Raw genomic sequence first — 15,456 nt, 5'->3', positions numbered from 1 at the left:
TGTTTCCAAATCATGACTTGGAGTGGAACCTGCAGATGGAACCCTTCCCTTGTCTTTCTTGAGTGGTAAATGGCATGTGTTTAGAATAACCAAGGTGAGTAATTGGATTTTTTTGGATGCCATGGTGTGCCAGTGGTTGAGGGCATTAATGTTCAGGGTGATGGGGCTTTTTTGAGGTGACTCTCCTGGCTTCTGTATGATGCCAAGCTTCTTCTGTTCTTGAAGCTAAGATCAAGGAAAAAAATCCTCATCTTGCTCCTTATAGATGGTGAACAGTTATGTCTAGAGGTAACAAAAATTGGGCCATAGTTGTGACAGAAACAAGCAACAGTACCCTCACCTCTGAGCCGTAAGGTTGTGAGTTAATATCTATCAGCATCACCAAAAAAACAAATTATCTGGTCATTATCACATTGTTGACTGCACTGAACATATTGGACGATGGATTTCTTATTGCACAATAATGACTACACTTCTTAAGTGCTTCCTTGATCGTGAAGACTTTTGGTATGTTCTGAGCTTGTGAAAGTAGCTATGGAATGCAAGTCTTTCTTTTAGATGGAAGTTGAGATGGGAAAAAGGAGTCTGGAACTTCACCAGTGTCAAGTAGAATTACAACATTGCAGTCGGTCTGGTTAAACTAAGAAGATGGCCATAGAAAGGAATAGAATTAGACACAGGAGATCAGAGTTGGTGATGAGGAGGTGTACAGGAGTGAAGTAGGTCAGCTGATTGACTGGTGTCATAACAACCTTGCACTTAACGTCAGCAAAATCAAGGAACTGATTGTGGACTTTAGGAAGGGGAAGTCAGGCAAACACGCACCAGTCCTCATTGAAGGGTCTGCAGTAGAAAAGGTGAGCAGCTTCAAGTTCCTGGGTGTCAACATCTCAGAGGACCTATGCTGGACCCAGCACATAAATGCAACCATGAAGAAGATGCAGCAGTGTCTCTACTTTCCTGGAAGTTTAAGGAGATTTGGCATGTCATCGAAGTCTCTTGCAAACTTCTGCACAGAGGAAAGCATTCTGACTGGTTTCATCGCGGCCTGGTTGGAAACTCTAATAGATAGGAACACAAGAGGCTACAGAGAGTAGCAGACTCCTTCCCCACTGTCATAAGGTTCTAGAACCAATCTGAAAAACCCTAAAACTACCTTGGACTATATTTCTTTCTCTCTCTCTCTCTCTCAACTTGCACTAGAGTCTTTATGTTTATTTTGTTATGTATGCTATGTATAATTTATGTTAATTTAAGTTTATGTTAACTTATGTTTGTCATATATGTAATGTGCTGTGCTGCAAAAGGCTAATTTTCATGGCACTTATGCCCTATGTGTGTATGCCTATGACAACAATAAACTTGAGAATTTGTGACAGGGACAAAGACAATGACTTCAGTTTTCCCAATATTTACTGCATATCATTTTTTTTTGGCTCGTCAAAGCTTGATAGATGCTCCATGGAGGGAAACCTGTCTCAGCCCATTCCTTTGTAGAGCATGCATTATTGTAAAAGGAGTGGAGGAAGAGTCTTTGTGCCACACTTAAGTTGTGCAACATAGTTAAGAAATCTGTACAAGTACCCGCATAGGATTTAGTGCTGCACAGAATAATAGTAAAATTCAGATTCCTCAGAATTTCTATTCTCGCTGCAGTGTCAAATTGGAACAGTGAATGTAAACCAAATAGTTTTCCATAATTAAGTGATCATTCAATCATTTGCTGCTATTCTTAATCACTGTCATAGGATTGGCTCAAGACTGGATATAAAGCATGCTTCCTGGTTTTATTTCTGGCCTGAAGAATGGGTCGTGACAAAGGGCAAGGGAACCAGCAGATGAAGTAAACAGTTTGCTTTTTTTGTCTCATACATGAATTGAGAGGAAGCAAGATGCAATTCATAGCCAGTTAAGTATTTAAGTATAGTTATTGTTGTAATATAGAGGAAATAAAGTAACTGAGTAACAGAAATCAATGGTTATTTAGGGGGACAATTATAAAAATCCATTTCATAAAAGCAAAGAACTAGTTAATTAATGATACTGCAGTTCTGAAATCTATGTGTTTGTGTTCTGATCATACATTTTTTTGGCTTTCACAATTACTAATGCTACAAAAGAAATCAGCCTTAAATTTATATTTTACTTGCTAAAGGTATCACTTGATGCTCTTACTGGGTTCTTAAGGGTACTCAATGTGTCTGTGAATTATGCAGTTAGGGAGGAGGCACAAGATACAGATAGGAGATGAGCCTCTGTTTCTCCCTGTTTGTATATACAACTCCATTGACAGTTACAAAGCCTTTTATTAATAGTGAAGGTGAAGCTCAGTCACTTTAGTTGAACAATTACAATCTAATCCATAAATATGAGAAAAAAAATAAGATGTATCAAGGTGAGTGTTCATCTTATAAGTACCAATTAATGAGTCAATAATAAGAAATGAGAAAATCCCTGCAGAATTGCTAGTGGATAACTTGGACGTGTACTGTTTAGTTACTAACCTGAACTAACGCTTTAAGACAAGTGCTCGAGTACTCTTTGTGAGAACCCAAGCAATTGTAGCTGGTTATAGTCATTGCTTGTAAATTTCAGATCAGAGGAATTCTCAATGAATCTCTTGCAATCTTTTAAAGAATATTTTGCATCTGCTATAGTGACATTTGAGGTGTAACTGACACACATTGCTTCCAGGATATGTTTTATATGCAAGTTCATTTCCTATGACATTCCTTGTGGTTGATTGAATGATGTGCCTTTTCTGTAAGGGCAGGATTAGCCTCAAGTCCTGCTTGTATGAGTGTAACAGCACAATGGGCTATGACTGAAGCATTCATGGACCATAGAATTGTAGAATTGTAACAGCACAAAAGGCCCATCAACCCATGGAGTCAACATCAGTTCCTTGTAGAGCAGTCTATTCAGTCCCATTCCTCTGCTCTTTTCCTGTAGTCCTGCAAATTATTTTCCCTCAAATGGTTATCCAATTTCCTTTGAAACCCTGATTGACTCTCTTTGACAGGCAGTGAGTTCTACTTTTTGCATTAAAGTGATTTTCCTCACACACTTTGAGCCTGCATCCCCTGGCCATTGAACAATCTGCAAATGGTAGCAAGTTCTCCCCATTTACTCTTTCTAAAGCATAATGATCTTATACGTGTCCATCAAATATTCTCTTAACCTTCTTTATTCCAACAACTACAGCTTTTCAAATCTAACCCTGTACCTGAAATCCCTCATCCCTGAAACTATTTAGTAAATCTCTTCTGCACTCTCTCTGGGATCTTCACATCTTTCCAGAATTGAACAAAATACTCCATTTGTAACCTGATCAGTACTTTGTTATTTTTCAGCGAAATCACCCTGCTTTGGTATCCTTTGTCTCTATTTATGAAGCTCTAGGTCCCATATGCTTTGTTAACCAACATGTCCTGCCATTTAAATAAAACTGCAGTATAATTACAATGAGGTCCCAGTGTTCCTCTGCACCCTTTAGGTCTCTGCCAGTTACTCCCTGCATCCTTGTTAAAATATATCACTTCACACTCCTCTGTATTAAATTTCAACTGCCTCACAATGGCCCAACTTGCCAGCCTCTTGCATTCTATTATGATTTCTGCTCATTATTTACCAGAGTTTCAGAAGATTTGCTAAATAATTCATAGCAGTTTTGCAAATGTAAAACAACACTCAAGGCATAAAGCCAGAGGCTAATGTTCAGTTCTATGTCTGCAGTAGCTTTGAAATTCAATAGCAGAAGGAAATGCAGCAAACATGATAGAACCAGTATCCCTACAGTAGGAATGGTAGGAAGCAGACTGCATGGCTGACAGAAAGTTAACAGTGGAACCAAGGAAGGGTTGGGCTTTTACTCTGATATCCTACCCCATGATGATGGAAAGTGTATAACAGCAAGGAATACTGTTGCCTCCCTCATTGACTTTAATTTTGGATCTTAATGAATTGCAACTGATTTCTTTTCCTTTAAGCATCACATATAAATACTGGGAATGAGCATGGCTTACCAGCGATGATTCCTCTACTTAATTACTACTTTTCATATCAGCGGGATTACAGTGCTTGTGGTATTCCCAAGTACTGTCTGTACATTTCTAAATAATTGAAGCCAGCTCACCAACTTAGCCCCATATGTTTACCTCCACTGAAGGCCACAAAGCCAATTGATTTGTTCACCTTCAGTGTTCTTCTGACCTGTTAGTTCTCTCACTGTCTTTGCTGGAGATGAAGGAACTATCCCACTGTGAACATTGTCTCATTCACTTTGTTGCCAATAGGAGACTCCCTCCTCGCAACAAAAATCCAACTTGCACGTCAAATGAGTCTCGAGCCATTAACATGAGTCAGGGTCAGAGATGGGAGTTCCATCCCGTCATTACTCTGGTTTATGAGAAACATTCCCCAAGCATTGTGGAAGACAACAACAATGCAGGAGCATCTTATCCACAAGGATGCAGCAGTTTAAAAAAAAATCTCATGAAGGGCATTTAGGAATGGGCATTAAATTGCAAATTATTGATTTTAAAAAAATAAGAAAAAGGAAAATTATAAAATGCAAATGCATCGGAAAAAGTTTTATTTTCCTCACTAAATTTTTATTATAGATTATAAATTTTTATTATACCTTAGATACACGAAGAGGGAAGCCAAATTTGGTTTCAAATATTTGATTGAAAAAATTTTTTTCAGTTTATATTTTCTTGAATTTGCACTCTTTAATGTTGTTTAGGGTTAGAGTTATGTACAAAAATAGTGCAATCCTAGAGGATGGTGTGTTGCTGCAAAATACCAAGTTACTATTTTGAAAAAGTAAACTTGCCCTGCCAACTACTGTAATCAGACTTATCATGTACATTTTATTGTCCAGCAATAAATCTACACCTTGGCACAATAAACCTATAGATAAAATCTCAAGAGAAGACAGGTTTGCTACCTATCTGTGACCTACAAGTTGCTTAAGTTGGAATGACTCAACGTGTGGTTTCAAGCCAAGTTCACACACTCTCACTTTTCACTCCCATAAATCATATAATTACAAATTAGTTTTACATGCCCCAAAGTAGTTCAGATTACCACGATTCATGCCATCCCATTGATCAGATTACACTATTACACACAACATCCCTTCCAGAAAAAAATACGAACATGTGAATTGGGAGCAGAGGTACACCCCTCATCTGCTCCACCATTTAATGTGATCTTGGCTGATCCAATTGCAACCTCAACTCAAGTATCTACCTCTGCATTTAAAAGGTCCAAAGACTTTGCTTCTACTGCCCTTGGAAGAGGAGAGTTTCAAAGACTCACCACCCACAGAGAAAAAAAATCACCTAATTTCACGCTGAAATAGCCACCCCTTACTTTTGAACTGTAATACCTATAGTTTTAGATTCTCCCACAAGAAGAAACACCCTTTCAATATCTATACAGTCAAGGCACCCTTAGCATCTTATACATTTCAATTAGTTCCCTCGCACTCTTCCATACTCCAGGGGACATCAGGCTAGCCTGTCCAACTTTTGCTTATAGAATGACCTATCCACTCCAGACACTAGTGTAAATGGGTGGTTGATGGTTGGTGCGGACTTGATGGGCTGAAGGGCCCTTTTCCATACTATCTTTCTATGACTCTAAATATTCTCGGAACTGCTTCCAATGCATTAATATCCTTGCATAAATAAGAGACCAGTGTTCTGCAAGCAGTCCTGAAGTGGTGTGTCCAATGCCCTATATAACTGAAGCATGACCTTCCCACATTTCTATTTCCCTAGCAGAATTCCAATTGGTATTGGTTTATTGTCACATGTTCCAAGATATATTAAAAAACAAGTTTTGCATACCACCCATACAGATAATTTCAAAACATAAATAATTTATAGTAACATTCTGTGCTTTACTAATTACTTGTAGAACCCATCAGCATTTAATATCAGCATGGTTTTAGGAAGGATTTTTTTCCTTATCCTTGTGTTAAACCACAATAATCCCCATCTCCCAACTTGACACCTTTATTATTACCTAGTATGACTGTGAACTAACCACTATTGACAAGAGGGAGTGGAGACAAGATGGGACAAGGGTTAGATTAAGAAATGAAATAGACTGTAATGCTGATAAACCACAGTGAACGCGGAGCGGCTCACTTCCAATTCCTCAGCTTTGGCTTCTTGACTCACTTCTGTGATATATTCTCAGTCTACATATTCTAGTCCACTGGCATCCTGTTGTATTAATAGCCTGTTTTATCATCGTTATTAAGTAACTTCTTTTATTATTATGTATTGTGTAGCACTAAATATGAAATCCAAGCCCTCATCTGCAAATCTCTCCACAGTTATTCCTCATCCAGGCCTTTGTAATGGTCTCTGGTCTGAAATTTCAGCCCACAACTGATATTTTACCGATTCTGGACTCCTGTGCATCTCCCCTCCCACAGATCCTCATATTTTCCTTCATATTTTCAGAGCCTGGCTCATCTTGGAATTCTGCTGTTAATGGATGTAAAACCACCGAGATTACTCCTGTAATTTCTTGATCTGTGTAACTCAGATATATCTAATTAACAAAATATTAATGAAGGCAGATAAGCAGTGTCATTAAGTTCCTTCAACAGTTTGGAAATCCACAGCATGGTTGGCATTATTAGCAAACAAAGAATAGCAGATTCATGTGATACGTTTGCATCCATTATTTTCCAGAGGCAATATAAAAATATATTATTCAATGCCAACAAATGGACATCTCATGTTTTAGTTCTTTCACTAATAATACCAGCAGCAACTTTTGGATTTAAAAGTTTCTAATAAGACTTTATTTTGCAAATTCATGGTTAGATTGTCACTATTTTAAATTATTCAAAATGTAACAGAAAGGAACAAAATTGGATCATCCCATCCCTGCTTTGCAACTGTTAATAACATCAAATTTTCAAAATGACAAAATATGATAATAAAATTAAAAACTGGGAAAAGGGAAATGGCTGTAAATAATCTTTAAAAATTGAAATTTTAAATAAAGCAAAGGCTTTGCTTGATTGTGTTGTTGGTTGAATCAAGTTTAATATGATCATAATGTTTTTTTCATTATTATTTGGGTATTTACCTGGATATAGGCACTATTGGTATATAGCTGTTCCTCGATTAGGCTACCACGTGCAGTTCTCTCCTCTCCAAATTCTTCCAGTGATTCTTCTGCATCAGGATCTGTGACAGGCTTCAGTCTGCCTTGTATCCTAGAGCTGAAATTCTGGAAAGCAAAATAAAGCATGCCGTCAAGATCTGACTGCCATTTTAACCTTAAAAAATGTTTATTTTTAAACTTCAATTCAAAACTCTGTAATTTGACATATTTTTCAGAAGATAACCGTCTTGTTTTAATGCACAGATACTGAAAGATATAGTTTTAAAATACAAAAAGCAGTTTGAATACTGTCCATTCTAAGAATTTACCCTTAACTACATAATCCATATCTGGCATGCATTAATGGAAGAACAATGGGAATGATTCTGCAGGAATCGATTTATTCATTATAGTTTGAAACCATCCTATTAGCAAGATTCTACGCAAGATTTTCAGCATCTGAATTAATTCCCCTTGCTGGAGGTCAGTGTGCTTTTGTTGATAGAGCTGTACCTCTAATCTGCAATTTAAAATAAGCCGTATTTCCTTTTAGAATATTTGCAGAAGTGTAACACATCTTTGTCACAGAAACAGGAGGACGAAGAACATTTTTCCCCAAAGGTGTAGGAAATAGTAACAAGACATAACAGTGCAGTAATCAGCCTGCTCTGGATGATGTCCAGTTAAAAAAACTAAGAATGACAGGAATGGAATTATTTGCTGAAGGGAGAAAAGTCTAGTGTAAAGGGGGGCTGCTACTCTATGAATTGCTCTGACAGGTATTGTCATTTTCTCAATTAAATTGTTGCAGCAGAAATGAAAAACACAGCCCTGGATAAGTCTGCTGCAAAATGGGGGAAGGAGGGCTGCTTGTGTTCCAAGGACCATTAAGTGCATGATAAGACCTGATATGTCTATGATAACATTAAAACCATGTTAAAAAAAGAGATAAAGGTTTAGTTGATAACTCAATAATACGTTGCTCTTGGTTATTAAATGTCATGGTTCTGAGAGATGAATGTTTCACATTTTGGTCTATACCACATGACCAATAGATAGGATTCAGGATGTGATAGAAAGCTCTGAATCATTCACAAGTGTCAGTTACATTGTGTACACTGACTGTCAATCACAGATATTAATACATCCTGACTGCACTGTATAGCTGACAATACAAAACAATTGGATACCATATAATAGTTGGTGCACTCATTGAAAGGACATAAGCTTTCATTTAGCAAGAAAAATTCAATTTTTTATATTTGTTAAAACTGCACAGTATTAATTTGGAATGAAGAAAAAAGGAATATACCTCCGTCTGTGAAAAAGCTGCATAATTTTCATTAATTCTAAATTCTTCTCCATGGTTTCTGGTTCCAGGTAATAACACACAACCGTTCTTTACATTTCTCCTTGATTGTTTTTCTATCAGATTTGGATTATTTTCTTTCTTCTTTGTCTTCCGAATTGAGGCATACTCTGGTGTGTCCATGTAAACAGCTGATTCCTTTAAACCTTGTTGGCTTTGAGTTGAGATAGACACTTCCATCCCATTAGCCCCACATCTAGGTTCAGACTGCCTGTCACCGGGATTGTGTTCATAATTTGTTCCAACACTCTCATACAGTGAATCTTCAATAGCGTTCTGCTGACAAGGGTAGTTTTTAACCTGGGAATAAACGTGGTCCATATCATGCGGTTTTCTCGAATTAACCAACTTTCCTCCACCATAATTAGTTCCAGGAACTTGAGGCAATTCTCTGTTCTGTCGAACCCATGAGTTTCCTGAGTCATCTTCCTCTCCCACCTCTGAGAGTTCTGTTCCTGATAGTCGGAGATAATCCACCGGCCAGCTTCTCAAACCATCTACAGGGAAAGTGAATCATTTAACTACTGTAGTCTGGAATGCCAAACTGATGAGCATTTTCTCATACAATCCTTTCAGGGAAAAAAATTAAGCCAGATTTTACCTACACTATATCACATTTCCAATAATTGGGGTTCATATAGATGGAGAGTTTGTGGAGGTGTTCGAGGATGTCAGGATAGTTCTTGAGATTTTTGCATGTAGGAAGAGACAAAGCAAGACAAAGAATTCCAGAGCACAGGTTCATAAGCATAAGGCCTAGGAGGAAGGGTAGTGATGATGGGGGTATCTGCTGTGGGCGCAGGAAAGAGTGGAAGAAGAATGCAAAGATGATTGATGCAGAGGGCAGAGCAATGTACATCGTGCAATAGAAACCACTCTCTGCATGTCATTGGCTATGTGCCCAATAACTAGTAAGAATTTTCCTGACAAAGTCCTTGACAGTGACCCTATTCAGCTGAAAGGAGTTAAATGAGGCCAAATGAAAGAGCAGTAATACAATAATGAAATATCTATTGACAGAATTCACACTCAACTTTGTTATCAGCACTCTTTCCAAATAGAGTTAACTACAGATGCTAGAGGTTGTTGGGTCCACCTCACTCATTCCTTCAAATGAAACCTGCAGGTCTCTTGTAATAACAATTAAGCTCTTCACCAAAGTCCCCTACCCAGAAAATCACTCCAGATATTAAACAGCCTGTTTGAAGTACAGCTTCCTAACATGTCCTGAACTTGCCATTTACTGTGAGTCATTGTTCCTACTGTCTTGTTTTAACTTGAAATAATCTTCCAGATTAGACAATGTAATATGTATTTTTCTGTTTCATTTGCTTGCAAGACTGAAAAACTACGTTTTGTTCAATCTTCATTTCCAATTTACCTGTGTCACCTCTTTCTCTTTTGTAGCTATGCTGGTAAAATGCAGTTTATAAAGTATAAAATATCATTACTTTGTCTTTTACTTACTGTCATCATTGCAGTGCATTCTGTTAGGATCACGTACTCCTGTTTCAGGTGTGCTAACAGGTCGAAGTTGTGGTGTGCAGCCTGCAGACTAAATATAATGCATGTCAGTAAAATGTACATTTGGTCCAATTATTGTGTAATACATTGTCATTTTAATTTATTTAATTTATAAAAGTGAGATATTAAACATCTAAAAACCTTAGTTGTATAAAGTAAGTTCTACCTTAAGCAGTTTATCAAGACTTGCATGTTTGTAAACCATCAAAACTATCCAGTGGCATTTTTAGCTTAGGGACCAGCAGTCAAGCCTCTAAGTTGCACAGTCACTGGTCAGGGTCCAGTGATTCCATTGCCCGTTGTCCAAACAATAAAGAGAATTTAATCAGAGGTAGTCTGGGAAATTGGATTGATTGGAAATTGGAAATTGGAAAGTTGTTGGCTGAAATCCCAAGAGCAACTGAATATTAATTCTGGGCTTCAGTTTCAGGGCAGCAATGTGCTGTGCTTCACATGGAATATTAAGCCGGGTGGAATGTTTAAGATCCCAGTGCACTAACTGATGAGAAGCAGGGATACTCTTCATGTCTCAGTCTACATTTACCTGTCAACCAACACCACCAAATAATAAATCAATTTGCTGTTTGTGTGACTTCACTGCACACAAAATCATCTGTGGTCACGTTTCAAGTAATTCTACTTTAGTATAATTCTGAAAGATGCAGTAAGATCCAAAGTAGGTTCCACTGATTGCTGCCTTAGAATGAAACTGATGGCCTTTGCAGAGCTTAACACTGGAAATCCTGGAAATTATTGGGGGTGGGAGTGAGGTCCCACAAGGGAAATGACAATGGATTTTTAAAATAGATCGCATTTAATCACCCTAGGTTTTGGCATTTAGCGAATGCCCATATAAACCACCCATGGATTTCAGTCACAGAGCCAATTCATTGTGCTGGCGGAAGACGTTCTTGGAAGAACAGCACCTTGATTTAAACTCCAGCTTTTCCATTTTGATTAAAGGCCACTGACCTGAATTGTTAACTCTGTTTCTCTTTCCACGTATGCTGAATATTTCTATCATGTCTGTTTTTATTACAGATTTCCAGCAACTCAGTTTTTAGCATTTTGATTTAAAGTGGATTGGTGATGATATTTAAGCGTGCCACAAGGTGGCGATACGTTACAGTGACAGATCCACACACACATTCTTTTTAATTTATTCATTGGATGTGGCATTGTGCATTTGCGAGCCATCTCAAATTGATTTTGAGAAGGTGATGGTAAGCCATTTTTCTAAAATCACTCCAATCCTTATTGTTTTGTCAGGAGACCCTGGCTTTGGACACACTAACAATGGTGGACTGGTGATACATTTCCAAATCCGGATGATATGGGACTTGGAAGGGAACTTGAAGAAGCTGCATTAACCATGCATCTAATGCTCTCGTCCTTTTTCCTGGCAGAGCCATGCATTGGCAGATGCTGTTAAAAACATCTTGCTGAGTTGCTGCAATACGTCTTATAGGCACTACAAAACTGCAGTCATGGTGAGCTGAAGGAGCCCTTAAGGAGCTGAACAAATGAAGCACAACTTCTATACTTGTAGTTAACAAACTTACCAAACCAACCAGCTTCACACCTTCAGTCTTGATTTTCTTTTCCTTACTGTTTCTGCCACATAAACATAAAATCATTGGTTTATACTGAAAAGTACAAGATTTCTCACTCCTATTTAAATAATAAATGTATTTATTTTGTATTTAATGTTGTGTTTACAAAAGGTGACTCCAAAGTTGGTTGCATTTATTGTCAAATCCATCTCTAAAAATTACATCTGTAATACGCCACACTTTGAGTAAAATCCACACATGGTCAATTATGCCAACCCTATTAAAAATTTAAATTAAATTGTTCTGGTGTCAGATGAGAGAAATAACGAAGGATCGGCAGTTGCGGCTGATTGCAGAATCTAAACAATCCTCAGCCCTCCCACTCTCACCCCTCACCTACCACCCCTGCACCCTACCCCAAATTTATCAAGCGCCTATTGTTAAACATGATTGGGCACTTGGAGGGCACCTTAATTGGCAGGTTGATGTGTGATTTAGTGTGATTTATCTGGGCACTTGATGAGTTTGAGGTGCCAATTTTCTGAGGTGAAAATTTTCTTGGCAAAGTGATAGCCTTTCTGCAAGTTCCCTTGTGTAAGACAAATCCTATTGTGTGTGATGCCCTGTGCCTTGCATGCAATCACAGGACTAGCTTCTCACATTGAGGTCAGGAGAGTGAATTTACTCTAGGGGCCCATTGATAAATATACGCTTATAATTTACTTGGGGTTTTTGCAAGTGCTTCCTAATTTCATCCACCTACACTCTCCCTTCTTCCATGCTGGTTCGGCACTTAAATCTATCTGCTGAAGGGCTTTGCAAAAAACTTGCTTAAGCCTCCAATGCATTTAAATGATTAGGTGTGTTACAATTTCCAGGCCAATATTCCTGGATGACCAAAACTATGCAGGAAAAGAAATGGATGATATGGTGTTGATATAACTTGATACTTAACATGTCCTACTAATCAATGGCGGAGATCCATCAAGCAAACAGGAAGCTTAACCAACTATCCAAAACAGCAAAGAATTGCAAATATCTAGTCATTCCCAAAAACCTCAATAATTAAAGCATATTACAAGCAGTGAGCAACTAAAGTGCGGTTACTGTTGTAATGTAGGAAATACAGATACACAAAGCTGTTTTAATTTCAAAACAGTTTTGTATCTCCACTTTTTGTATCTTCTTAGGCTGATACACAAAAGACTTGCCATTCAGATGAAGTCTGGAGAGTCATTAGTGTGGACAAACTCTGTACAGGCACCTGCATTCAGGCAAAGTAGGAGATAGGTGAAAATAAGTACAGTTTCTACCTATATGGACTGTACTTAAATGATAAGAGGCAAACGTATAACAAGCTGCTTTTGCTATTAGTGTACTTTCTGTGCTCCTCTTGTGTGCATCTTCCTTCCTTGCATAAGTTGGCTAGTTTTCTACTTTCAAAACTGCAGACACCAACATAGGACTGCAGCCTGCATTGACTTGCCTGGCAATCACTCATCCTTAGTAATGCATGAAGCTGAAACCTTGTTGGCACTTCTGTTAGGGCATGATTGGGAACATGCCATTTGAGTTGTTGAGTTATCAGCCACATAAACATCTTTGAATTTAATTTTTTAAACTAATTAAAACTGCATGTACATATGCTGTTGTGGTTGAAAACATTTCCTGTGCCACATCAGTCTTTTGCATATTTCCTTACAACATAGAAGAGGGGCTGTCTGTCCGGAGTTCACTAGTTCTCCCTGTGACTGCATGAGTTTCCCCTGGGTGGCCCTATTTCTTCCCACTTCTCAAAGTTGTGCTGGTGGGTTAATTGGCCCCGGAAAAATCTTCCTACGTAGGTTAATGGGGAGGGGGTGGAAGCGGGCATGGGCGGAGGTTTCAAAGGGAGTAGGGGAGTTGATGGGTACGAGTTGCAAGGGTATAGGAAAATATGTAAAGGGGGAGTGAATCTGATGGGATTGCTTCTCTGCGAGCTAACATGGACCAGATGGGCCAAAAGGCCTTCTCCTACAATGCTGTAAATATAAAACATAAAAACGTAGAAATTACAACAATGTTAAGATTTAAAAACTTCAAGTAACTTTTGTTCAATTTTCCTCTTTTGAAAAGTTATTTCACATTATGGTTTCTTTTATTGCTTTACTCAACCTTTAACTTTAGGTGACTTAATAAAATGAAAACTATAAAGACAAATAAAGAAGGTGCCCGAGCCTCTTGCATTTTAATATAGAAGTATTAGGTGATTTGAATTAACTTTGAGGGAAATATGACTAATCTACTGCACTTTATTATCCAACAGAAAGTGCAAAACCACTTCATTACCATCTTCAGCTCCCTCCGAGTTTTTGTTACCTTTAACCAGAACTGATGTGATCTCGCATTTAACAAGAAGACTGCATTGCCCGGATATAGAAAACTCAAGCAAACAGGTGCTCTTGCAAAATCGCTCAGTTTTCACCTGGAAAGGTTATGGCTTATAGGAAACTGAAGACTATATAATTCTTCAGTCATTTATCCCAGTAAGTCTCAGCAGCTTTGTTTTATAGTTACAGAGACATGGTGTTTGAACAGCACCTTTTATTACAAAACATGTTGGCTATTCCTCCCTCAACACATTGGAGGTTAGGGTAGAAGCAATAGACAAATGTGTTTAGTAGGAACGAAGATGGTTACCTAGACATAGAATGCTCTGTGGAAATCCCTTTCCACAGCCACTGCCTAACCTGTTGAGTGTTCCCAGCATTTTCTGTTTTTATTTCAGATTCCCAGCAGTTTTTTGATTTTCACAGGCAACAACTGGGTCTGCCTGAAGAGCTTATTCATCTCTTTAACTGCAGTTTTCTAACTGTATGTAGATGCTGTTTGTCTATCTCAATTATTTTAGGATATGTTCACATGGTTTTTCAACATCACAAAGTGTTAACTGTTTTCCTGCAGAATGAGTCAGCAGAAACTGACTGAACTGGAAGGGAAGTGATGCCAAGACTCAGACACAGATGATCACATGCCAGATAAATGTGACACCTTCAGCACGACACCTGTACAGTATGACTTTTCAGGACTTCTTTGCAAACGTGTGCACATGTTTAAAGAAATTGTAACCACTGAGAGGGGAGTGTTGCATATTCTTCCCAGGGTTAGGTAAATTTCAGTGGGAACCAGGAGAAGTAAGTTCCTGCCTGACTGATACTTACTCTATGGTGACCAAACTCAGACCAGTTGCTTCAATTTAAACACAGTTTCTTTGTATATGCAGCCCGTAATCCCCTAAATCTGCTATAGTAGCACAAGTAACAATAAAAGCTTGTGTTTACACTCAACATACAGGGTAAGTTGCCTGCGTGTCTGTTCACTGGTGCTGGGTAGAACCATGTTAATGTATTTTATCACTCACAGGCAGGAGTTTGGCTAATGAAAAGGAGTTTGCATGAAAATAAGTACATTTACAGCAGAAACAAGAATTATTACTTGCGGTTATAATGCAGCTTACCTTTGGCAGTAATTACAGAGGGATGTGAGCAGTACCAGGAACAGGAAGGTTCCTCCAGCCACCAGAGAACCATAGAGTGGCAGTGAAGGCTGACTGTCCTGTGGAAGTCCCGTCTTCTTGATGAGCAATTGCAGAGGGAGAGGAGCCATAATCTTCTCTTAGTTGAAGTCTTGACTGTGGAACAAAGCAAATATCACAGACTGCCAAGAAGCCCATTTTATGGCTATTATATATTTTACTGGCATTTGAATCACAGATTAAGCACTTTTTTAAATGCTAGGCAGCATTTTCAGTACATATCTATCAATATTTTCACCCCCAGTGTTTACATTGCTTTATAGTGTTTAATCAAAGACTCAGAAGATGTTTCTGTAATC

At 38.2% G+C, this 15,456-nt stretch overlaps 1 protein-coding gene across 2 annotated transcripts in view; it reads right to left on the bottom strand.

The window, feature by feature from the left end:
* Nucleotides 1-15,456, bottom strand: part of LOC127578920 (phosphoprotein associated with glycosphingolipid-enriched microdomains 1-like) — a 60,874-nt gene that overhangs the window by 12,961 nt on the left and 32,457 nt on the right. For both annotated transcript variants that reach the window (XM_052031496.1, XM_052031495.1), the window contains exons 2-6: nt 15,080-15,253; nt 11,593-11,644; nt 9,974-10,061; nt 8,450-9,003; nt 7,120-7,263 (exon numbers count right to left, since the gene is read on the bottom strand). In XM_052031496.1, the coding sequence (XP_051887456.1) occupies nt 7,120-7,263; nt 8,450-9,003; nt 9,974-10,061; nt 11,593-11,644; nt 15,080-15,228 (987 nt within the window). In that variant the 5' untranslated portion in view covers nt 15,229-15,253. The remainder of the gene's footprint in view (nt 1-7,119; nt 7,264-8,449; nt 9,004-9,973; nt 10,062-11,592; nt 11,645-15,079; nt 15,254-15,456) is intronic.

The sequence above is a fragment of the Pristis pectinata genome, chromosome 16 (genome assembly GCF_009764475.1).
Source record: "Pristis pectinata isolate sPriPec2 chromosome 16, sPriPec2.1.pri, whole genome shotgun sequence".
Lineage (NCBI taxonomy): Eukaryota > Metazoa > Chordata > Chondrichthyes > Rhinopristiformes > Pristidae > Pristis > Pristis pectinata.
The sequence above is the reverse complement of the archived record's forward strand: the minus strand, read 5'-3'. Positions and strand labels throughout refer to the sequence as shown.